General features: G+C 50.5%; 1 protein-coding gene across 4 annotated transcripts; it reads left to right on the plus strand.

The window, feature by feature from the left end:
* The first annotated feature begins 70 nt into the window (after positions 1-70).
* Aloxe3 (arachidonate lipoxygenase 3) lies at positions 71-25825 on the plus strand. 4 transcript variants are annotated; one of them, XM_045131170.1, is made up of 17 exons: positions 71-292; positions 480-554; positions 719-898; positions 1412-1616; positions 1950-2031; positions 2406-2525; positions 2838-2963; positions 6029-6132; positions 6639-6811; positions 7489-7632; positions 7706-7909; positions 7998-8084; positions 8531-8700; positions 9152-9273; positions 14962-15062; positions 15620-15790; positions 24913-25825. In XM_045131170.1, the coding sequence occupies exons 3-17, from the start codon at positions 752-754 to the stop codon at positions 25090-25092; spliced, it is 2136 nt and encodes a 711-aa protein (XP_044987105.1). In that variant the 5' UTR covers positions 71-292; positions 480-554; positions 719-751; the 3' UTR covers positions 25093-25825. The 4 variants fall into 4 exon arrangements, with proteins under 4 accessions (XP_044987105.1, XP_044987106.1, XP_044987104.1 ...); XM_045131171.1 differs by having other exon boundaries at positions 71-250; XM_045131169.1 differs by having other exon boundaries at positions 190-250; positions 7492-7632.

The following is a 25825-nucleotide window of genomic DNA, read 5'->3' on the forward strand; positions in this document are numbered from 1 at the left end:
CCGGGGCGGGAAGAAGGAGCCGCGGGCCCCGGGACGCCGCGCGCCCGCGCTCCTCCTCCGCCACCACGTCGACCCTTTCCCCAAAGGAGAAATCGAGGTCTGGGCTGGCCTCCGAGTGGGAGGAGACGGGGCCGAAGGCCGGAGAGCTGGTCCTGTCTGCGCTGCCCACCCGCCTGGGCTGCGGTCACTAGTGACCTTAGGTCGCTGCAGCTCATCTGTGCACGGTGTGATTCACACGAATGATTCACATGTAGGAATCCCGGGACTCTGTGCCCAGTCCTGGTTCTGGCTGGTAAACCGGAGGACAGGGGCAGGGGGAGGGTAGTGGAGAGGGGCGACCCCGCGGAGTGTGTGGACAAGGGCTCCTTGATTTGAAGCTGTGCCCCTGACCGGGCCGGGAGGGACAGTGTCTGTCCCAATCATACGGGCGTCACCTCCTCGTCTCTCAGCATCTGGTCCCTCCCCCTCTCTCTCCCCAGTGGACTGGGCTCCTGCTAGATATCCATCTGGCTGAGCCAGCCAGCGGACCGGCTGTGTCAGAGGCAAGCAAACAGGTATTGGGGTGCCCGACTGTGGGTGGGGAGAGGAAGCCTGAGCCACCTGCCGGGAGCGCCTGTAAGACAGACAGAGCCCAGGAGCATCCCTGGGAGCTGAGCCTTTCTCAGCCCCTCCTCCCCCCAGTCCACCTGTCCCCCCTGCCGCCCACCTCCCCGAGCAGCTGCTGGTGTGCGCGGCGCTGTCTGTCCCCATCATGGCCGTGTACCGCCTGTGTGTGACCACTGGACCGTACCTGAAGGCGGGCACGCTGGACAACATCTCTGCCACACTGGTGGGCACGTGTGGCGAGAGCCCCAAGCAGCGGCTGGATCGCGTGGGCAGGGACTTCGCCTCAGGGTCGGTGAGTTACACGGGAGAGCGAGGCGGGGCCTCGGAGGGGGAGACCCCGCGGGTACCCCGAAGGAGCGGAGGTTTACTACTTGCCACACATCCTGCTGAGCTCAGGGTGCCAGACGCTCCGCGTCTCCTTTGGGGTCTGAACTGGCCCCGGGCTCCTCTTATCATCACTCTGGGCTTTGGCCAGTCCCTTCCCCACGCTGAGCCTGAATTTCCTCGTCCGTCGAGTTCTCTAGGGTTCTGTTCTTTTCCAGCCCCTAGGGTTTGTCTTTGGGTGACCCAATACAAGAGTACCCTGCTGCCAAAGAGGGCAAGGCGGCCCAGGCGGCCCCTGCGTGGTGCCCGCCTCCACCTGCGTGAAGGGGCGCCCCTCTCTCACGCGAGAACCGCATGGGTCAGCAGCTGCTGTTTTATGGATCCACCCAGGAGGAGCCGCCACGGAGCCTCCCTCGCGAGGGGCAAGGATAGCCTCACAGGTTCCTTGCCTCTCACCGGCCTTGGTGTCCCCCGCCCCCAGGTTCAGAAGTATAAGGTGCGCTGTGCAGCCGAGCTGGGGGACATCTTGCTGCTGCGCTTACACAAGGAGCGCTTCGCCTGCTTTGCCAAGGACTCCTGGTACTGCAGTCGCATTGTGGTCACCGCCCCGGATGGCACCGTTGTCCATTTCCCCTGCTATCAGTGGGTTGAGGGCTACTGCACCGTGGAGCTGCGGCCAGGAACAGGTGGGCCCGGCATTAAAGATGGAGAGTTACAGCGCCCAGAGTGGTGGGACATAGGACCCGGGTTTGGATCCCAAGTAGATGGGAGTGCAAACAGTGAGGAACGTAACTTCTGCTCTCAAGGAAGGGAGACAGACCCACAAACAGGGACATTGTTTCAATTTGGAGGTGCCATGGCCTCAAATCCATGAGGAATGAACAAAGATCATGAGACCACCCGCCACATGACACACATGAGGTGGCTGTGGATTGGGGAAAGATCGAGGGGTTCAGGTGACGTTTGCACATGGAGATGTTTGAAGATTTTAAAGAAAAACCCATTTTCATTCTCAACAGCGAAAACCATATGTCAGGACTCCCTTCCTCTCCTGCTCGATCACAGGAAACGGGAACTCCAGGCTCGACAAGAATGCTACCGGTGAGGTGGCAAATTGACTTCCTTTTTTTTAAAATTGGTTTTTCAAGGTAGGGTGGTCTCCCTCTAAGCCAGGCTGACCTGGAATTCACTATGTTGTCTCAGGGTGGCCTGGAATTCTCATCAATCCTCTTGCCTCTGCTTCCCCAGGGCTGGGATTACAGGCTTGTGCCACCACACCATGTGAGGTCATATCTTTAAAAGTTAAAGCTTCTGCTGGGCCTGGTGGTGCATGCCTTTAATCCCAGCATTCAGGAGGCAGAGGTAGGAGGATTACCATGAGTTCGAGGCTACCCTGAGTCTACATAGTGAATTCCAGGAGCTAAAGCTTCTGTGTGTCTCAAGCGTGGGCCACTTCTGTCCTTTTCTTGGAGTAGCTGGAAGATTTATGCACCTGGCTTCCCCCGCATGGTGGATGTGAGCAGCTTTGAGGAGATGGAGTCAGATAAGAAATTTGCCTTGACCAAGACAGCCCCTTGTGCAGACCAGGATGACAAGTGAGGACCAAGGTTTGGGATGAAGGTGGAGGGGAAGGATGTTGAGGGTGGAGCTTTGCAGACTCAAGGGAAATATCCGTGTCTGTTACATGTATAGTTTTCTTAAATGTGGGGAGCAGAGGGGAGCCATCACTGGGCCCAAGGGAGCGGGAACAGTGAGCCACAATGAAGTGGGTAGCTCTGAGTAGAAAGGGCAGGGGAGTGCCAGGAATGAGGAGAGGGCTGAGGAGCCCAGGGTAAGAATGAGTGAAGGAATTACGGGGGACAGGTTACAGATCCCACTGACTGGTTTCCGTCCTTGACACTCTTCAGTCCTGGGAACCGGTACCTGCCCTGCATTCCCATGAAAATTGACATCCCATCTCTTCTCCACATGGAACCCAATATTCGCTACTCAGCCACCAAGACGATCTCGCTGCTCTTCAATGCCATCCCCGCGTGAGCCCATGCCCTCCTGCCATGATGCCAGTCTTATGTGTGGTCCCTAGCCCCTCTTTCTGCCCCCATTCTTCTTTCCAATGGACCTTGACGTGTCCGCTTCCCTGCTCACCAGCCTCCTTTTCTCTAGTCCTTCAGTATTCCCACACCCTTGCATACCCTACCTCACTCAGGACTCCTATCTTGAGCAGAACATGGTCCGTGGGGCCATGTGCAGGAGGATAGAGAGACCATCCTTCTGTTTGTTTGTGTTTGTTTTTCAAGGTAGGGTCTCACTGTAGCCCAGGCTGACCTGGAATTCACTATGTAGTCTCAGGGTGGCCTTGAACTCACAGTGATCCTCCTACCTCTGCCTCCTGAGTGCTGGGATTAGAGGCGTGCGTCCCCACACTTAGCTTTTGAGACCCCATCCTTTAAACTTTGAGAAGGTGAAGTCAAACCATGTCAGGTTCAAACCCCAGAACCTGTACTTTTAAAATATGTAACCTTAAGTGGTGTGTGGTGGCACACACCTTTAATCCCAGCACTTGGGTGGCAGAGGTAGGAGAATCGCTGAGAGTTTGAGGCCACCCTGAGACTACATAGTGAGTTCCAGGTCAGCCTGGGCTAGAGTGAAACCCTACCTCAAAAAACAAAACAAAAAATAAATAAATATGTAACTTTGTTTTTTTTTTTCTTCAAGGTAGGGTTTCATTCTAGTCCAGGCTAACCTGGAATTCACTACTTAATATCAGGGTGGCCTCAAACTCATGGTGATCCTCCTACCTCTGCCTCCCGAGTGCTGGGATTAAAGCTGCGTGCCACCACGCCTGGCTGTAACCTTGATTTTATATAGCTTCTAAACAGTTGCCTCACTGGTAAAATGACACATGCATTCCTATATCGTAGGAGAATTGAGGTAATTCCAAATACAAAGTCTCTCAGTGGATATTCCTTAGTAGCAGTAATTGGAGATGTCTTCTGACAGGGAAGAATTCACAGGGTCAGGAAAGAGACATGTGTGCAAACAATGAGTTGTCTCAGTAGTCATTAGCACTTTTTTGGCGTTATTGTTGTTTTGTTTTTTGAGGTAGGGTCTCACTGTAGCCCAGGCTGACCTGGAATTCACTATGTAGTCTCAGAGTGACCCTGAACTCACAGTGATCCTCCTGCCTCTGCTTCCCCGAGTCCTGAGATTAAAGGCGAGCACTATCACGCCCGGCCATTATCACTCTTAAATCCACATGTGGGGCTGTACGTATGTTGTGGCTTGAGGCAGTTCAGTTACCTTCTCTGTCTGGAGAGAGGGGGGCGGGGGCATCAGGGTCCAACAGGTCTCTGTTACAGAGACAGGAAGGATGAAAGTAAGCCCAGGAGAGAAGAAATGAGGGTGACATTAGGTGGCTGCCAAATCCAGGCTGGGTACGGAAGCCTCATGGGCCAGTAGAGCAAGGGCTGCGCGTGGAGGGCCAGAGGAGCTCAGGACGGGGCTGGGCCTGAGTGTCCACAGTAATTCTCCCAGCGAAGGATGGACAGATAGAAAATGGATGTGGAGGCGAGGGAATGGACGCTTGGGAGTGCCTGTGACGGGTGGAGTTCACAGGAAGCTTAGGTTACAGGATGAATACACGTGATGAGGCCTGGGCAGGAACATGTGGGAAGGCAGAGAGTGACCTGGGTTGATTCTTAGAGGAGTGCACGGGTGTAAGGCTGGGTGAGCGCCATGGGGCTATGAGCAGGGCCAGAAGGAATGGGAGCCTGGCACAGGTCGGCCGGCAAGGTGTTCTGAAGGACATTTGTGGTGGGCTCTTGGACAGAGAAGATCTCCTTTTGTTCTTTTTATTTGCCTTCTCAGCCTCTGCTTTCACCATTAACTTCCTGCCAGTTTTTCTCTGTAGCTCAGGTAGGCCTTGAGTGTGCGATCCTCCTGCCTCAGCCGGCAGAGTGGCCGAGATTGTAGGCTTGCACCACTACGCCCAGCTCTGCCCAGTTTTCCTCATCTTCAGGGTTGTGACTGGGAGGCCCTCAACATGTTTGTCCAAGCCACTTAGTGAGCACAGGTAACCTCACCCTCGGGCCTGTCAGATCACTGATCCCTCTTCCCACCACCCTCCCTCCCCCCGGCACGCACCCGCCTTCCCCAGCTGCCCACTTTTCAGCACGCACAGCCCACTGGGCATACCAGGACACACTGACCCGAGCCCTTGTCTTAAGGAGCTCGCGTGAGATGAGGGTTGGTATATGTGAACTGGGAGATTAGTGAACTGTGAAAGATCTACGGCTTGTGCTTTGGGGAGGCCAGGCAAAAGTGCATAAAGGAATTTGCATCTGTGTTGCACCTAGTAGAACAGAGACTTCAATACTGTAGGAGATGCCTCTCTAGGAACGGCCAGCTGAGTGAGGCTCTAGAAACAGGGGAAAGCTGATCTAAATTCACCCCCCCCCCGCTGTAAGATGATGCTCATGGTAAAGGAAATTCAAGCTGGACACGGTGGTGCATGCACTCAGGAGGCAGAGGTAGGAGGATCACTGTGAGTTCAAGTCCACCCTGAGACCACATAGTGAATAGTACGCTAGAGTGAAACCCTACCTCGAAACACAAAAACAAACAAAAAGGAATTCCAGCAGTGTAGACATCACACAATGGGAGAGGTACATCCCTCAGCCTCACAACCCCACTCTCCCTGGTCCAGCGGTGAACAAGGGATGCTGAGGGCTGTGTTTGGAAAGCAGACCTTAGCTGGCCTTATCTGGTGCACAGGGAGGGAAAAAAATCTGAAAAGGTTGTAGAAATTTTGGGGGTGGGGCAAGAGTCATGGACTTGGCGGGCAGTTGGAGCTTTTCTTCAGGCAGAGGGGAGCGGTGGAAGAACTACGACAAGGCAGACAAGCAAACTCCAGCAAGGGTCCCAGGCATTCCCAGTGGGCAGAGCTCCCGCACCCCGAGCCCTGGACCCGCCCCTCTCAGACGTGTGTGTGCCCTTAGCCACTTCTACTTGGGCAATGGCTGGGTTCTTCTCTCCGGGGTGCAGAACACTAGCTTCCAGCAGACCCCAATCCCTGCTCTCACCTTTCACCCTTTCTCAGATCCTTGGGCATGAAGATTCGAGGGCTGCTGGACCGCAAGGGCTCCTGGAAGAAGCTGGATGACATTCGGAACATCTTCTGGTGTCACAAGACCTTCACTTCAGGTGTGTGGAACCTACCAGAAGGTGCCAGTCCTTTGCTGGATGTCATGCCCGTGCCCTTCCTCCCTGTCCTCCCAGGGACACTGCTAGATTTCAGTGGCATGGGCTTTTGTGTTTGGTGTTGGAATCTCCTAGATTCCCCGCAGGAGCCCAGGTACCTTCTCAGAGGAGGGAACAAGAATACAAGAGTGGGAAGAGAGAGAGAGAGACACTCGGCTTATCGTGATTTAGTCCTGGCCAGGGTCACAGAACCTCCTTCTCTACTCCTATGTTCTGAGCTTTGGGATAAAAAACACTTGGTTTCTAGTACCAGAACTGCGACTCACGTGGGCAAATCACTTCATGTCCCTAACCCTCAGTGTTTCACATAAGTGAAGATGTAGGTGCACTTGCCTCACACTGTTTCTGAGAGGAAAACAACCCCAGTGATGAACGAAGGGCTGGACAGGACCAGGACCTAGCAAAGTAGTTTCTGGATCCACGGGTTCCCTCTCTCCCCCCCCCCCCAGAGTACGTCACGGAGCACTGGTGCGAGGACAGCTTCTTTGGGTACCAGTACCTGAATGGCGTCAATCCTGTCATGCTCCATTGCCTCTCCAGCTTGCCCAGCAAGCTGCCTGTCACCAGTGACATGCTGGCACCAGTGCTGGGCCCAAGCACCTGCCTGCAGACAGAGCTAGAGGTGGGTGAGGGCCGCTCCCGGGCCCAACACGAGGGAGACAGGCAGGTTGCCAGTACGGATGAGGGCTGTGTGTAGAGGGTAGAGGTTTTCGTGGGAGCCTACAGGCGGCTCATCTGCTGGGAAGGAAAGAAGACATGGATGAGGGACAGGCAAGGCTCGGGGTGGATGAAGGCCTGTTCTGGGGCATCTTGGAGGCAGACCAAGGGCAGGCTGAGCTTACACTATCATAGAGGACCAGCTCTCAAGATGTGGGATAGACGACAACCCAGTCTGTCCGGGACAGCCAAGCCCTCGGGCCTTTCCCAGAGGATGGAGTTGTGGCTGGCTAATTTGCATAGCATGTTGATTTTACTGTTGTTAGACACACTGAGATGGATCTCGGATGGGGATTCCTTCTGAGTCGAGGGAGTAAGAAGGTCAAGGTGTTTTGGAGAGGTGGAGAGGACGCTGGGTTGCCTAAGTCCAGAGGCCAGGGGAGAGATTGCCCAATGGACTTCATTCCGGACATTCTGGGAAGGGTGCGGTGCCCAGGACTGGTCATTCGTGCAGGCAGTAAGAGTTGCTGAAGCTCGAATTGGGCACCTCAACTCCTCCTTGAGATGGGGCGCGGGCGGGGGGGAACCCGAGAGAGAAGCGGGGAGCGGGGCACGTGCTGAGTTTCTCTGCACCCTCTCCAGAAGGGCAACATCTTCCTAGCCGACTACTGGATCCTGGCAGAGGCCCCTGTCAATTGCCTGAATGGTCGCCAGCAGCACGTGGCCGCTCCGCTCTGCCTGTTGTGGGTCAACCCGCAGGGGACGCTGCTGCCCCTGGCCATCCAGGTGAGCGCGGGGCGGGGCTGGCGGGGTGCCCGCCCCGGGTCTTGGGCTCCGTTCCCTTACCACTCGCTTGCAGCTCGGCCAGGTGCCAGGGCCGGAGTGCCCCATCTTCCTGCCCACTGACTGCGAGTGGGACTGGCTGCTGGCCAAGACGTGGGTGCGCAACTCCGAGTTCCTGGTGCACGAGAACAACACTCACTTTCTGTGCACGCACTTGCTGTGCGAGGCGTTCTCCGTGGCCACCCTGCGCCAGCTGCCGCTCTGCCACCCGGTCTACAAGGTCCGTGCGCGCCGCCGGGTGGGGGCGGGGCGGGGTGACCCCCACGGCAGCCCGGGACTTTCGGGCTCACGTAACCTTCTGCTCGTAGCTCCTGCTCCCCCACACTCGCTACACGCTGCAGGTGAACACTATCGCCAGGGCCACGCTGCTCAACCCCGACGGCCTCGTGGACAAGGTGCGGGTCTCCTCCCCGGACCCCGTCCAGATCCCGAGGCCCCTGTCCCCGAGCATGCTCGGCCCCGCCCGCAGGTTCTGCTCCGGTGCCCTAGATGGAGGGGTAGTTCCTCCTAAAGCCGCACCCCTCTCCGCCTGTTGGCACTACCCCTGAGCTCTGATCCAGCCTGCCCATCCATCCACCCGCGGGGCCCACGCCCTGGTCCAGCAGGCTTCTGTAGAGTGCATGCCAAGCCCAGCAGTGCCACCTGCTGACCCTGCGCTCTCGCCTCTCTTAGCTATCTCAGATCTCCTCCCTGGCACTCTCCAGGGCACTACCTACCCCGCGCAGCCCGCTTGGGTATCTGATCTGTGGCGGACTGCTTTGGCACAGGACGGAAGCTCCGCTCGGAGTCACTGGGGGAGGGGGTGGCGAACCTGCGGAGTCCAGCTGCGCCCTGTCCGCAGGTCACGTCCATCGGGAGGCGCGGCCTCATCTACCTCATGAGAACGGGTCTGGCCCACTTCACCTACACCGACTTCTGCCTTCCGGACAGCCTCCGGGCGCGCGGCGTCATGCACATCCCCAATTACCACTACCGGGACGATGGGCTGAAGATCTGGTCAGCCATTGAGAGGTGCGGGGCTGGGGCCTGCAGCCCCTGCAGACCGCCCAAGTCCTCAGGCTGGGGGGCAGCGAGGCGCCTGCGGCCGAGGACTCCAAGGTGTTCTTAGGCTTGCATAAGAAATTCCTACGCGTGGGGATTGTGAGCTGGGGTCATCTGTGAAACAGCGGTGACTGCGTGCTGAATGCAGAAGAGGACCAGGGCTCATCCAGGCAGGCAGAGGAGGTCACTTGATGCAGATCCCCCTCCATCATTGTCCCTAGGGAGGAGGCCTAGACGGTCCTTGATTCACCAAGGCAAATGAGACTTAAGAAACCTGGACCCTGGATTCCAGCTGAATCTAGGGATCCCACTGGACTCCCCCCCTTCCCTGAGGACTCCAGACTGGCGAGTCAGAATGTCATCTGCCCTGGAGTCTGTGCAGGCTTGGGCCCAAGGTTACTCCAGCATCTCTTTCCTGCAGGTTTGTCTCAGAGATCGTGAGCTATTACTATCGCAGCGATGCGGCTGTGCAGCAGGACTCGGAACTGCAGGCCTGGGTGGGCGAGATTTTTACCCAGGCGTTCCTGGGCCGGGAGAGTTCAGGTATCTCCTCTGTCTCCTCCCCTCCCCCCACCCCACATTCTTCACAGGCTCTGGATGATCCAGTTCTCACCCTAGAGACCCTCCTCATCCCTTAATCAATTCTTTTTTTAATGTACTTTATTTTTATTTATTTATTTATTTGACAGAGAAAGTGGGAGACAGAGGGCGTGCCAGGGCCTCCAGCCACTGCAAATGAACTCCAGATGTGTGGTCCCCCTTATGCATCTGGCTGACGTGGGTCCTGGGGAATCAAACCTGGGTCCTTTGGCTTTGCATGCAAACGCCTTAACAGCTCCATTAATCAATTCTTATTTATTGATTTTCTGGAAATTGAATGCAGGGCTTGGTTCATGCTAGGTTCATGCTGTACCACTGGGCTACACCCCCAGTCCCTGGAGTGCATACTATTATTGTCCCGCTTAGCAGAGGAGCAGCTAGGGCATAGAGAAGAATGTCCAGCCGGGCGTGGTGGCGCACGCCTTTAATCCCAGCACTCGGGAGGCAGAGGTAGAAGGATCGCTGTGAGTTCGAGGCCACCCTGAGACTGCATAGTGAATTCCAGGTCAGCTTGGGCTACAGAAAGACCCTACCTTGAAAAACAAACAAAACAAAACAGAACAAAACAAAACAAGTTCACGGCTGACAAACCCCACCTACCCCTCACCAGCGCTTCCAGGTTCTTCCTAAAATATGAACACCGCCAAGGATCACAAGATCCGTGGGATGTTTTCTCTTTTCTAAAAGCAATTTATGGCCTTGCTGGGATTAAAGCAATTTAAATGCCTGTCCTCAATTCCTCCTGCCCTGGCCTGGGACCTTTCTTGAGGAAAATGTGGCTTTCGGCTGATTTAGTGCTTCTTGTGGCCACATAGGGGAGCTCTGTCTGGGCAGGAGGTAATGAGAAGGAATACGAATGGGCGCACCAGAGCGTCTTGCAAATGAACCCCAGATGCACCACCTTGTGTGTCTGGCTTTCTGTGAGTACTGAGAAGTTGAACCCAGGCCCAGCAGGATTTGTAAGCAAGTGCCTTGAACTGCCGAGCCATCCCTCCTCCCTTAGACAAAACTTTTCAAACATACTATATAGAAAATACTGTAATAGATAACCCGCTTACCCACCTGGCACGTTTAACAGTGGACAACATTTTGCCATAGATGATTAATCTGCTTATTTTGTTTAGTGTTAAAGCCTTTTAAGATAAATTAGTCATCATACTTCACCTCTAGTGAAAAATGACATTTTTCTTTTTTCCTCCTCTCTTTACTTTTTCTTTTCCTCTTCCCCTTCACCTTTTTTAGAGGCAGGGCCTTATACTAGCCCAAGTTGGCCTGAAATTCACCTTGTCACCTAGGTTGGCCTAAATCGCATGGTGATCTTCCTACTTCAGCCTCCTGAGTGCTGGGATTATAGGCATGAGCCACCATACCTGGCTGAAATGACATTTTTCCACATAATCATAGTACTTATGTTACTTGGTGCTCTCTCTCTTCTTTTGTCTTTTTTTGGGGGAGGCAGGATGCTGAGATTGAGTTTATAGTCATGCTGTTTATGTGGTCTACCTTTGAACTATAGCCTGCCTTTTAACAATTAATTATTATTATTATTTTGTTTTGTTTTGTTTTTGAGGTAGGGTCTCATTGTAGCTCAGGCTGACCTGGAATTTACTATGTAGTCTCAGGGTGGCCTTGAACTCACAATGATCTTCCTACCTCAGCCTCCCGAGTGCTGGGAGTAAAGGCGTGTGCCACCACACCCGGCATTAACAATTAATTTTTGTAGATTAAACCCAGGATTGGGGATTGAACCCAGTGCCTCCCACATGGCAGGCAAATGCTGTGCCACCTTGATTCATGGGGGTGGATGGACTTAAGGGAAGCCTGGGCATTGGATTCTAACTGGATCTGAGGGTGTCAGGGAACCCCTCCCTTCCCCGGGGACTCTCAGTGAAAGGCACACATGGCTCTACCCGTAACAGACTGGCAGGACCCTCCAGTGTCACCCTCACATCGAGGGCATGTTCAGAGGTCCCCACCTGCCCTGTTTTCCCCTATTAGCCAGTGGAGCTCACATGTGGTATTTTGTTTGCTTCGACTCTAAAGTCTCTTTTGACTTAGCGCAGCATCTTGTCCCCTGCTTTCAGCCATGACATGACGCGGACTTACAGAAGAGCCCAGACTCGCTCTGCGGAATGTCTGGCCTTTGACTTGAGCTAATTGCTTTCTCATGGCATCACCCATCTCACTCCTCTGCCTTCGGTGTTTTTTATAAACCGGAAGGAATATCTAAGGGTTGCACATTTTTGGCAAGAATATTTCTCCAGTGACGCTGTGTGCTATGTGTTGCATCACCCTGGGAGGCACCAGACGCCAGCTCGTCCACTGTTAACCAGGACAAGTGTGGTCTGGGTTAAGGTTGTGATAGCCAGATCTCTCTCAGGTATTTGAAAGGGTGACTTCTCCCGGCGTTTTGCAAACCCACTGTTAACCCTAAGCATTCTCTGCAGACTGCTTCTCTCCTCTGGAACACTTGTTTCCTATTTAAGACTCAGATTGGGCTCTCCTTACTATTGGTTCAGCTCTCTTTTCTCTCTCTCTCTCTGTTTTGAGGTAGGGTCTCGCTCTAGCCTAGGCTGACCTGGAATTCACTATGTAGTCTCAGGGTGGCCTTGAACACATGGCGATCCTCCTACTTCTGCCTCCCAAGTTCTGGGATTAAAGGTGTGTGCCACCACGCCTGTCTTATTTATTTATTTATTATTAAACTTGTCCCTGATTTCTTGTGTCAAATATTCTTCAGAATGACACTAGTTCCTTCCAACTGGTACAAATTTACCCTAGATTCATATATTCAAAGGTAAAACATACTCATTACCCTGTCACTGTGTCTTTGGCTTCATATCCCCAGTGGAAAAAAAAAAAATAAGCAACAGGAACTACAGAAAAGCCCCACAGATGGTCTGACTCTTGCTTTATTTTTTCATTCACAGCCTCCAAGTTTAGACAGATAGCCAGAACATTCCCACTGCCAGGCTGACAGCTGATCTTCCCTCCCAGCCTCTCTCTGCTCCTAGGGGGTACTCTTTGACTCATCTTCCCCTCTTCTTCCTCAATCCAGAGAGCTGTCATTTCTCATTGTCACCACCCTAGTTACAGTGTCACATGCTCCTGCGTTGTGTCTGTCTGCTTCCCCTCTCCAGCCTCCCCGCTGTTCCCTTGCTAGGCCTTCAGGGTCCTGCCCTGAGAGCCGCAGTGCCTAGCAGACCATGCCCCAGGCTGCGCTGCGGCCTCGCCTCCAGGTCCCTTCCCTGTCCCCTCACCTATCTTATTTCACGCCCCATGCCTTCCCACTCCAGCTTCTTTCCCTCTCATACATTTGCTTCACTCAACTAATAATTACAGGCCTTTTAATATTTATTACATATCGTTCTAGATGCTGATGTTTGGCAGTGAACAGACAAAAACCTTGGTCTTAATGAAGCTTAACATTCTTTAAGGGAGGGAGATACAGATGATCAACAGATAGGTTGCCTACGAACTCTAGGAAGAAAGCCAGAACTAAGTAGAAGGCCTGTTTCAGGTCAGTGGCCAGGGGAGGGCTGTCTGGGAGCTCGCACCATGGACAGCCACACAGAGTGAAGGGGATGGTTCTCAGGCAGAGGGATGGTAAGCACAAAAAAAAGGCCCCGAGCTCTGAGCAGACTGGTGTGTTTAAGGACTGCCACAAAGCCCTGTGTGGCTTCTGTATAATTAGTGGAGGGAAGAAAAGTTGAGAATGGAGCTAGATCAAGCCACGGTAAGGTAAGTGACATGGGGAACTCCTTAGGTAGCTCTAGTGAAAGGTGACACAATCTGATTTGTGACTTTCCTTTTGTGGTGTGGGGGATCTAACTCAGGACCTTGTGGCACTGGGCACTGAGCTATACCCACAAGCCCTGGTTTGTAATTTTAAAAGGTCACTCAGTGGGCCACAAGGCAACAAGGGTCTAAGTGGCAGGCTCATCCAGGAGAGATGATACTGGCTGGATAGTGATGGAGACTGAGGTGTCAAGAGAAATGGGCTTCTAGCCGGCCGTGGTGGCGCACGCCTTTAATCTCAACACTTGGGAGGCAGAGGTAGGAGAGATGACTTAGTGGTTAAGGCACTTGCCTGTGAAGCCTAAGGATCCAGGTTCAATTTTCCAGGTCAGATAAGCCAGATACACAAGGTAGGGCATGCATCTGGAGTTTGCAGTGGCTGGAGGCCCTGGCATGCCCATTCTCGCTCTTTCTCTCTGTGTATCTAATAAATAAATAAAATAAAAAGCTAAAGACAGGAAAGAGAGAGAGAACTGAATTTCTAGAGGTCTTTGTTGATGCATTTGGTGTGAGATAGTGCATGGATTGGGCCTGAGCAGTTGGATAAGTTGGACCATGGATGAGGTCAGTTTGGTGCAGAGAGGAGAACTGAGCTGAGCTTGAGGTAGGGTCTCACTCTGGCTCAGCCTGACCTGGAATTCACTATGTAGTCTCAGGGTGGACTTGAACTCACGGTGATTCTCCAACCTCTACCACCCGAGTGCTTATTTTTATTTTATTTATTTATTTATTTATTTTGAGGTAGAGCTAACTTGGAATTCACTCTGTAGTCTCAGGGTGGCAATCCTACCTTTGCCTTCCGAGTGCTGGGATTAAAGGCATGTGCCACCACCCCCGGCTTCTTTTTTTGTTTGTTTGTTTATTTTTATTTATTTATTTGAGAGTGACAGATAGAGAGAGAACAGATAGAGAGAGAAAGAGGATAGAGAGAGAAAGAGGAGAGTGGGCGTGCCAGGGCTTCTAGCCACTGCAAAGGAACTCCAGACACGTGCGCCCCCTTGTGCATCTGGCTGATGTGGGTCCTGGGGAATCAAGCCTTGAACAGAGGTCCTTAGGCTTCACAGGCAAGCGCGGCTAAGCCATCTCTCCAACCCTTACTCCCAGCTTCTTATTTTTAGTTTTATTTATTTTGTTATGAGGTCTCTCAAGGCCCTGGTTGACCTTGAACTCCTGGGCTCAAATATATCCCTGCCTAGGCCTTCCAAAGGCTGCTATACCTGAACGTATATATTTAATTCAAATCTTACCCGTCCCTTAACCTGGAGAGATGCTTGATTATCTTCCTCCAGCAAGGCCTCCTCTAGTTGCTGCAGCCTGCCCAGCTCCTGTCTCTGTCCCGTCACCTTCCCTAAGTGCCACGTTCCGCCTTCAATGCTTCTTTCTGCCTCACTCTCTGCACACTCTGGAGTGACATACGTGTGACCACTGGTCTCCGCTGCTAAGTCAGGAAGGTGACCTACTAATGGGGATATGCACAGATCTTGGTAAAAGGAGCAGAACTAAACCATTAAGGGCAAATGTGGCCCGCAGATAGAGCCAGGAGAGGCAGCTTGGTGCTTGGCGAGAGCTTGGCTCCATCCTGAGGCCCGTCAGCTAGCATCCTCTGGTCCAGGAAGCAGCTCCTATGCTGGTCCCTTCCAGAGACCAGAGCCCTTGGTGAAGGCCATCCGCAGCTGCATTCCAGTGCTGCTCTTGGTCTAGGGACAGCTGTGTCCAATGTGCATCCCGTACTTCCTTACTCTCCCCCTGCAGTGAGCTCTTGCCCTGAGCAGCCCTCACTCAGGAGTCTAGCATCTCCCATCTCCACCTTCTTCCCTTCCTCCTCATACCCAGGCTTCCCAAGCCGGCTGTGCAGTCCAGGAGAGCTGGTCAAGTACCTCTCTGCAATCATCTTTAACTGCTCCGCCCAGCACGCTGCTGTCAATAGCGGCCAGGTGAGGCTGGGGGGAGAAGGCCGGCTGTGGAGGGCCCGCCTGAGGGCGCTGGGCCACCGAAGGCGTATTGGGCTGAGCAGTGGACTTGAGGTCAGAGTTCTGGCTGAGAGCATGGGTGGGTCGGGATTGGGATTTATGATCCAGGTTGGAGTGGTGTGACTGGGTGGGTGAAGGGCCAGTGTTGAGTGACAGCTGGGTGTAGCTGGGCCCCAGTTACAATGGCCACTCAGGTTGGAGAGCTGTGGGCTCCTGTTTTGACACGGACTGGGTCGGATGGCATCTCAGGTTGCCCGGTGAGGCATGCCAGCCCAAGGCCCTTTTCCAGGATTGCCTCTCCTAGGTCCTCCTCCTTCCCTGGTGACTCATTCCACTCTGTCCTGGAATGCTGTGTGGGGAATGTCAAGGGGTGAACTGGGCTTGTGCCCCACTTTTGGGAATTTCCACGATCCCCTCATTTCCCAGTTTGCAGGCCTGGGGTGATAAGGGTGGAATCAGGAATGATGAAGAGGATGCTGGCTCTAGCCGGCTGACCCAGCTGGGGTTGGGGTTCTCCACAGCATGACTTTGGGGCCTGGATGCCTAATGCTCCATCATCCATGAGGCAGCCCCCACCTCAGACCAAGGGGACCACCACCATGAAGAGTTACCTGGACACTCTTCCAGAGGTGAACGTCACCTGTAACAACCTTCTCCTCTTCTGGCTGGTCAGCCAAGAGCCCAAAGACCAGGTGTGTATGCAGAGGGGCCGGGACACGGGTTGGGCATTACAGGACTAGGCAGCGGAATGGGGGTGGCAGATGTTTCTGGGGGTGGTTTAGGGACTACGTGCTGAGATTTATGCCTCTGCCCAGCTTCTTTTTTTTTTTTTTTTGGTTTTACGAGGTAGAGTTTCGCTCAAGTCCAGGCAGACCTGGAAATCACTATGTAGTCTCAGGGTGGCCTCCAACTCATTGCGATCCTCCTACCTCAGCCTCCCGAGTGCTGGGATTAAAGGCGTGCGCCACCATGCCCAGCTCTGCCCAGCTTCTTATGAGAGAGAGAGAGAAAAAGAGAGAGAGAGAGAGAGAGAGAGAGGGAATGAATTGGCACACCAGTGCCTCCAGCCACCACAGTTGAACTCCAGACACATGTGTGACCTTGTGCATCTGGCTTACATGGGTTCTGGGGAGTCGAACCTGAATCCTTAGGCTTCCTAGGCATGCACCTTAACTGCTAAGCCATCTCTACAGCCTTGATCCCAGAGACACGCATTGAAGCAGTGCCAGTTACAACTTCTGTGTGATTTACAAGCTACCAATCCATCTTTCTGTCCATCCATCCATCCATCCATGCATTCATCTATCAACCACTCACGAATTCATTCAAACATCAAACATGTTGAGGTATCACCAGTTATGCACAGTGTTGGATAACAGCTACACAAACCTGAATGACACCCTCCTGCCTTCTTGAAGCCTATGGTCTGAGACATACAATAAATGAAGAAAGATACCGGAGTGTTGCAGGAGGTACTCACATGTTATATTTATTGTTAATTTTATATGTTTACATAGTATATTTTGATCATAATCACTTCCTATTAACTTATCCCATTCATTCTGAATCCCCCCCCTTTTTTTTTCTTTTTTCGAGGAAGGGTCTCACTCTATCCCAGGATCACCTGGGATTCACTATGTAGTCTCAGGGTGGCCTTGCACTCATGGCAGTCCGCCTACCTCTACCTCCTGAGTGCTGGGATGGAAGGTGTGCGGCACCACACCCAGCTGAGCCCCCTTTTTTATACATTAATTCTCTCATTCAGCACCACTTCCTCTGCATCCTGGTATGCCAGACCTTGGTGTTAAGTTATGAACACTGTCCATGAGCTTAGAGTCCCGGGACAGAGGTAAGGACAGGGCCTCGTGGAACCTAAATGGGTCTAGAAGAACTTCCTGGAGGAAATGGCACCTAAGCTGAAACCTGCGGGACAAGCAGGAGCTTGGCAGACAAAGGAGGGGCAGGTCAGGGTTCTAGGCAGGGGGCTGAGGAGCGGAGGGGAGAGTCTACCAGCGCATTGTCGGAACAAGTTCCCACTGTTCAACATGGCAGGCTAGAAGAGGAAGGCGGGACTTTGCAAAGCATTTATTCAGAGGACAGCTGGGCCACTCGAAACCAGAGGTGACATGACTTAGCTTGTTTCATCAAGGGCACTCCTGTGGCTGTGTGAATGGGTGACAGGGACAAGTTTGGAGGCAAGAGACAGATGTGAGGCAGTTAAATAGTTTAGGCAAGGTGAGCGGCCCTTGACTCACCAATTACCATCATGACCATTCACAGAGCATAGTATCAGTCTTGCTACTCTGCCTCCTGGTCTTGCACCAAAATCAAACTGACGTGTCACCTGTGAGCATCATTTCTCTCCATAAACTAGGGCGTTAGGAGGGGTGCACATGCTGTACCTTTCTAACAAGTTTTCTGTTTGTGGAGAGATCTCTCTACCATGCTCAGGTTGGCCTTGAAGTTCTAGGCTCACACCATCCTCCTGCCTCAGCCTCCAGATAAGTTGGTACCATAGTCTGGCTCAGAACAGACACACACACACACCCCACACACCACACACACACAGACAGGATATATATATACATAATACTATAAAACTGATTGGACCCAGGGCCTCAAACATGCCAGGCAAACACTATCTCACCAACCCTCCCTAGCAAGTGTTTACTTACCATCTTTTACTCTGGGAATGACAGGGACTTGTCCCTGAGTCTTACTACTTTCTGTCTCTGGAGGAATGAGTGAGCAAGCAGATGGTGGGGGAAGGGCCCCTGCCTTAAGCCAGAGAGAAGTTGAGCCTGGAAACTTACAACAACCGAAATAGCACTGGCAGTTACTGAGGGTTCATCATGCCCGTTCATCAAGTCAGATACGTTGTGTGCACTGTCTTAAAATACAAAGCAAGAGCTGGGCGTGGTGGCGCACGCTTTTAATCCCAGCACTGGGGAGGCAGAGGTAGGAAAATCACAGTGAGTTCGAAGCCACCCTGAGACTACAGAGTGAATTCCAGGTCAGCCTGAGCTAGAGTAAGACCCTACCTCAAAAAACTAGAAAAAAAAAAAAAAAGAAAGAAAGAAAAAACCAAAACAAATAAGTAACTATATTTCTAGTATTGGCATACAGTGTTCAGTGAATGACAGTTTCAACTGCAGGGGAGAAAGCTGCAGTTAGAAGATTAAGCAATTCATTCAATGTCTCTGAGTGAGGGAGTATGTGATGAACTCAGTCCATCACAATTCTCTACTTAAAAAATGTGTTTTTATTTTATTTATTTTTATTTGCAAGAGAGACAGATAGAGAAAGATAATGGGTGCACCAAGGCCTTCAGCCACTGCAAACAAACTCCAGACGCATGTCCCACCTTGTGCATCTGGCTTTTGTGGGTCCTGGGGAACTGAACTTGGGTCCTTCAGCTTTGCAGACAAGGGCCTTAACCATTAGACCATCTCTCCAGTCCTCTGCTCTACTTTTTACATGATTATTTACTATTGATTCAGAAATTAGATATCAGTCTTGTATACAAGACACAAAACTAACTTTAAATGTTTTTATTTGAGAGCATGTGAGAGAAAGAGGTGGAGAGAGAGAGAAAGAGAGAGGGAGAAGTATGGGTGCAGCAGGACCTCCAGCCACTGAAAATGAACTCTAGACACATGCGCCACCTTGTGCATCTGACTTTACATGGGTACTGGGGAATCAAACATGGGTCCTAGGGCTTTGCAGGCAAGTGTCTTAACCACTGAGCTGTCTCTCCAGCTCCAAAGTTAACTCTTTAAAAAGACTAATAGTAAACAAGGTGTGATGATGGTTCACACTTGTAATTCCAGCACTCAGGAGGCTGAGCTAGGAGAATTGCTGCAAGATTGAGGCCAGCCTGAGCTGTAATGTGAGACCCTGTCTTGAAAGAATGAAAGATGGACAGATGGCTCAGTGATTAAAGGTGCTTACTTGCAAAGCCTAATGACACAGGTTCAATTCTCTATTACCCACGTAAAGCCAGATACACAAAGTGGTGCATGTGTCTGGGGTTCATTTGCAGTGCCTGGAGGCCCTGACGCACTCATTGTCTCTCTTTCTCTCTCTGTCTGCCTCTTTTTCTCTCTGTATCTCTGTCAAATAAATAAATAAAAATAAACTGGGCATGGTGGTGCACACCTTTAATCCTAGCACTCAGGAAGCAGAGGTTGGAGGATCACTGAGAGTTCCAGGCCACCCTGAGACTACATAGTGAATTCTGGGCCAGCCTAGATTAGAGTGAGACCCTACCTCGAAACAATAACTAAATAAAAATAAAATATTAAAAAAAGAAAGGAACCAATATTATAAAGAAATAATAGCCAGATGTGGTGGTGCACACCTTTAATTCCAGCACTCAGGAAGAGGAGGCAGGAGGATCGCCATGAGTTCAAGCCACCCTGAGACTACATAGTGAATTCTAGGCAAGATCCTACCTCAAAAACAAAACAACAAAAATAATAATAGACACTTCTAACCTAGAAAGGGACGGGAAGGAGAACATATTGACGTAACATTAGGCTGGGGAGATGGCTCAGTTGGTAACTGCTGAACTAGCATGAGGATGAGGTTGGTTCCCCACTACGCATGGAAAAGCCGTGCATGTGCGCAGGGGCTGGGCAGATAGCTCAATGGTTAGGGCTGGAAAGATGGCTTAGCAGGTAAGGCGATTGCCTGTGAAGCCAAAGGACACAGGTTCGATTCCCCAGGACCCACGTAAGCCAGATGCACAAGGGGCACTTGTGTCGTTTGCAGTGGCTGGAGGCCCTAGCGTTTTCTATTCTAACCCTATTCTCTATCTGTCTCTCTTCTCTCTATCTCTCTCTGCTTGCAAATAAATAAAATAAAATAACATTAAGCTCGATGGTTACAAAGCCTGTAGGCCCAGGTCCCACTCTCCATTACCAATGTAAAGCCATATTCACAAGGTGGCACATGCATCTGGAGTTCCTCTGCTGCAGCAGAAAGCCCTAGAGTGTCCATTCTCTCTCTCTCTCTGCAAGTAAATAAATAAAATAAGTAAGTAAATAGATATTTTTCAAAAAGCCGCACATGGTATTATGTATATATAACCACAGCACTGAGGAACCAGGTAGGAGGACCCCTCGGGCTTGCTGGCAAGGTAGTAGAGTTAAATCTGTGAGTTCCAGGTTCAGTGAGAGACCATTTCCCAACAAGTAAGTTGGAGGGTGATTGAGGAAGACACCTGACATTGACCTGTGTCCTCCACACACGTGCGTACACATGCGCCCATGTACTTACAACCACGCAAACACGCACAATGCATGCACGTACAAAAACATATTAGGAATAGGAAAAGATGTACATCCACAGATACAAAGAAAGCTTTTTAGATTATAACAAAATGTTGCTTACAGTTTTATGCAAACAAGTTTGGAAATCTTGATAAAATGAATGACTTTCTAAAAATATAAGTAATTGAAACTTCTGCAGAAACCAAAATTATACATAAGAGGTGAATGTGGTGGTGTATGTTTATAATCCCCGAAGGTTGCAAGTTCAAGGCCAGCCTGTATTACTACTTAAAAAGGAAGCCGGGCATGGTGGCGCATGCCTTTAATCCCAGTACTAGGGAGGCAGAGATAGGAGGATCTATCTCTGTGAGTTCAAGGCCAGCCTGAGACTGCATAGTGAATTCCAGGTAAGCCTGGATTAGAATGGGACCCTACCTGGTGGCGGGGGAGAAGAGGCTGGCTCAGCAGTTAAGGTACTTGCCTACAAAGCCTAGGGATCCTGGATTAATTCCCCAGGCCCATGTAAAGCCAGAGGCACAAGGTGGGACAAGCGATTGTTGTAGTGGCTAGAGGCTCTGGCCCATCCGTTCTCCCTCTATGTATTATCTGCCTCTCTCTCTCTCAAATAAATAATAAAATAAATATTTTTTCTTAAAAAGGAAGAAACAGCCTGGATGGAGAGATGGCTCAGCAGTTAAGACACTTGCTTGCAAAGTCTAACAGCCTGGGTTCAATTTCCAGCGCCCACATAAAGTTGAATGCACAAGGGGGCGCACACATCTGGAGTTTGTTTGCAATGGCTGGAGGCCGGGTGTGCCCATTCTCTCTCTCTCCCCTCCCTCCCTGTCTCTGTATTTTTATAAAAATAGATAACTAAATAAGGGCTGGAGAGACAGCTCAGCCGTTAAGGAGCTTGCCTGAAGAGCCCAACAACGGTGGTTCCATGGCGCCGAGTCAGTTTGCAGCGGCTGGAAGCCATGGAGTACCCATCCTGTGTGGTCTCTCTGTCTTCTATCTCTCTCTTCTTGTAAATAAACAAATTTAAAAATAAATAAATAAACGGAGGAAGAACAGAAAAAGGAGGAGGGAGGGGAGAGGAGGAGGAAAGGCTCAAGTCAAAATCATACATAAAGGTGAAAGGTCTGATCCTGTCAAGCCTTCAAGGAAGGAAAAGTTCCCAAGTCATTCAAACCTTTTTATTATTTATTTATTTGAGAGAGGAGAGAGAGAGAGTGAGAGAGGCAGATATATATGGAGAGAATGGGTGCACCAGGGCCTAACCACTGCAAACAAACTCCAGACATATGCGCCACCTTGTATATCTGGCTTATGTGGGTCCTGGGGGAATTGAACCTGGGTCCTTTTGGCTTTGTAGGCAAGTGCCTTAACCACTAAGCCATCTCTCCAGCCCAATTCAAACCATTTGAAAACGTAAGAAAGGTAGAAGATCCTGACTGTGTCGCTGGATTAGAGAACTCTGACCCCAGTGTTTGCTGAGGTAGTCCTCTTAAAGAAGGAGGCAGGCCTCATCAGAGGTCTGCTGTCCTGGATTCACATTTAGAAGCCATGTGACCTTAGACATGTAATTTGGCCTCTCTAAGCCTCAATTTCCTTATCTGTAAAGTGGAACCAATAAAATAACCTGTTTAAGGGTTGTTATGTGGTTGGTGGTTCATATCATTTGATTACATGTTAGCTGTTATTAAGAAATGAAATTATAAACTCCATTTAGCTACAGCGATCTCAAAAATATATGAGCCAATAAAGGCCAATAGTGTATGGTAAACAGTAATGTACCATGGCAATATCTAGCTTATTCTAAAGATGAAAGGTTGATTCATCCTTGTGAAATCCAACAATACGATATTTTACATCAATATAGAAGATGTCATATAATTATCTTAACACTTGCTGGAAACCTACTTGATCAGTGTCAACAGCCATTACTAAGAGAAGCTCATTTTGAAATGAAAGTTCCTGAAGAATTTATTTTTTTCTTTTTTGGTTTTTCGAGGTAGGGTCTCTCTCTAGCCCAGGCTGACCTGGAATTCACTGTTGTCTCAAGGTGGTCTCGAGCACACGGCATCCTCCTATCTCTGCCTCCCAAGTGCTGGGATTAAAGGCATACGCCACCACGCCCAGCCCTTTAAACTTTATTTTTATTTATTTATTTGAGAAGAGAGAGAGAGAAAGAGGCAGAGAGAGGGAGAGAGAGGATTGGTGCGCCAGGGCCTCCAGCTACTACAAACAAATTCCAGATGCATGCACCCCCTTGTACATCTGGCTTACGTGGGTTCTGGAGAGTCAAACCAGGATCCTTTGGCTTTGCAGGCAAACACCTTAATGTCTAAGCCATCTCTCCAGTCCCCTGAAGAAGTTTTTATAAAAGTATATTTTAAAAAATATGGTACTTAGCCCGGCATGGTGGCACACACCTTTAATCCCAACACTTGGGAGGCAGAGGTAGGAATATCACTGTGAGTCTGAGGCCATCCTGAGACTACATAGTGAATTCCAGGTCAGCCTGGGCTAGAGTGAGACCCTACCTCAGAAAACAAAACAAACAAAACAAAAACCAACCAACCAAACAAAAAAGGTACTTATAACAGATTGCTTCTCATTAAAAACCATGGACAAGGGCTGGGGAGATGGCTTAGCAGTTAAGCGCTTGCCTGTGAAGCCTGAGGACCCTGGTTCGAGGCTTCATTCCCCAGGATCCACGTTAGCCAGATGCACAAGGGGGCGCACGCATCTGGAGTTTATTTGCAGTGGCTGGAAGCCCTGGCGCGCCCATTCTCTCTCTCTCTCTCTGTCTCTTTCTCTGCCTGTTGCTCTCAAATAAATAAAGATAAAAAGTTTAAAAAAAAAAGCCATGGGCAAGAAACTAATGCTATTATTTAAAACTGGTCTGAGCAGGGCTAGGGAGATGGCTCAGTGGTTAAAGGCACTGGCTTGTAAAGCCTGCAGACCTGGGTTCAATTCCCCAATCCCCACATAAAACCAGATGCACAATGTGGCACATGTGTCGAGAGATCCTGGGATGCCCATGCTTTCTCTTGTAAATAAATAAAAAAGACATTAAAAAATAAAAGCTAGTCTGAAGGGCTTCACCAAGGCAATAAAACAAGAAAAATGAAAGTTTGCATGCCGGTGGTACTGGCACACTTTTCCTTAGGAAGGTTGCAGAGGGTGGGAAGCGTGCTGTCCAGAGGCTGGACTCCTGCGATTGCCTGTGACTGAGTGCTGTGATGTAGTCGTGGGAGAAGGAACACGAGATAGCACTGACTGAACATTATTGTGACATATTTTATTTTTTATTTATTTTTTAATTTTTAATTTTTTTAATTTTTATTAACATTTTCCATGATTATAAAATATATCCCATGGTAATTCCCCCCCACCCCACCCCCATATTGTGACATATTTTAAAAATATGCTTGTTATTTCTGAAAGAGGTGGGGGCGCTCCAGGGACTCTTGCCGTGGCAAATGAACTCCACCTGTACCCCTTTATGCATCTGGCTTTATGACCCTGGGTCATCAGGCTTTGCAAGCAAGCACCTGCTGAGCCATCTCCCCAGTCCTGACTTTTTTTTTTTTTTTTTTTTTTGGAGATAGGGTCTCAATCTAGTCCAGGCTGACCTGGAATTCACTATGTAGTCTTAGACTGGCCTTGAACTCGTGGCGATCCTCCTACCTCTGCCTCCCAAGTGCTGGGATTAAAGGCATGCGCCACCTTACTGGGCAGTCCTGACATTTCTTTTTAAAATATATATATTGTATTTATTTATTTGAGAAAAAGAGAGAGAGAGAGAGAGAGAATGGACATGTCAGGGCCTCCATCCACTTCAAACGAACTCCAGATACATGCATGCGCTCCCTTGTGCATCTGGCTTATGTGGGTCCTGGAGAGTTGAACCAGGATCCTTTGGTTCTGCAGGCAAATGCCTTAACTGCTAAGCTATCTCCCCAGCCCAGTCCTGACATTTCTTGATAGTGGTTGGTCATGTTACAAAGTGTGACAAAGTTATGGTATTGGTGATTGTGTTGGCAAAATCCCATTATGTTGGCTAATTGTGAAGCTACCTGGAGGGCTGTATCTTGTGAAGTTATGAGATAGCAGATGTATTCTACTTGTTGGCTTATGTTTATATTAACTCCTTTTCAGTGATGAATGTGACTCTGTTCTTTCGAAGAGAGGATCAGACGCTGGAAGGAGTCTTGCGGGTTTTCTGGATCCATACCCCCCCTTGTATATGTGGGAGTTTTAGAGTCAGAGTAACACGAAAAGGGTCGCCCAATGCCAGAGCACTGAAGTTTGGCTCTCACATTCTGTCGTTTATATTGTGGGATTTAGGCATTTGGGGGCTGTTTTGCATGATGCTGTAGCGAAGTAGTGGTTTGGGGTTATGATTTAAGGGCTTGCGTTGTCCACGGCTGACTTGTACCTTTAGAAGCTACCTACCCTTTATTTGTTGGCATCCATTCTTCTCCATGCCATCCTTAACATCATCTTCACCTCTTCCCTTATTTTCTCTCCAGAGGCCTCTGGGAACCTACCCGGATGAACATTTCACAGAGGAGGCCCCAAGGCAGAGTATTGCAGCCTTCCAGAACTGCCTGGCCCAGATCTCAAGGGACATCAGAGAACGGAACCAGAGCCTGGCACTACCCTATGCCTACCTGGACCCTCCCCTTATCGAGAACAGTGTCTCCATCTGAGCCCTGCCTCAGACCACCCAGAGGACAGGGGAGTCCAGCTAGGAGGAAGGCCAGCTTCTTGGGGATTTCCAGACCCTTCCACACTCCCTGCCCTCAGCTTGAACCCTCTCCAGTGTGTGTGGGGCCCAAGATAGCTCCAACATTATTTGAGTTGTGAGGGACCGGTACCGCAGTGTCTGGAGTAAAAGCCGCTATCTGAAGTCAAGTGCACAATAGGCCCCTTGAAAAGGAAGGAAGCCCTGTCCTTCTTGGCCTGCTTTGATCAGCCTCTTGTTCCAGGCTCCTGTGGGATCAATCTCCCTCCCCACTTGAGGAATCCCGGCTCAGGTTTCTGAGTACTCCTTCTTTTTCCTCCTCACCCTCACACTTTTTATCATGCGGTGCCTTTTTTGATTCGCCTTTCCCAGATCTTCCTTTTCTGAAAGGGCTGGGAAACTAGGCGCGAAAAGCCTCCCTGCCCAGAGCTGCAGGCGGTCCCCTCTGCTCCTCAAACATTTTAAAGGAGAGGAAGAATCTGAGCCCAGTTCATTTGATGTCTCTGTGGGGTGCTTGAGGACAGGAACTGTGGCCTGGGTGTGAGGGGGTGTTCTCTCTCCAGCACTCAACATACCCACTCTTTTCCCACTTGTTTTCTCCCTCCTTCCTTCCTTCCTTCCTTCCTTCCTTCCTTCCTTCCTTCCTTCCTTCCTTTCTTCCTTCCTTTCTCTCTTTAATATTTGAGGTAGGGTTTCGC

The sequence above is a fragment of the Jaculus jaculus genome, chromosome 12 (genome assembly GCF_020740685.1).
Source record: "Jaculus jaculus isolate mJacJac1 chromosome 12, mJacJac1.mat.Y.cur, whole genome shotgun sequence".
Taxonomy (NCBI): domain Eukaryota; kingdom Metazoa; phylum Chordata; class Mammalia; order Rodentia; family Dipodidae; genus Jaculus; species Jaculus jaculus.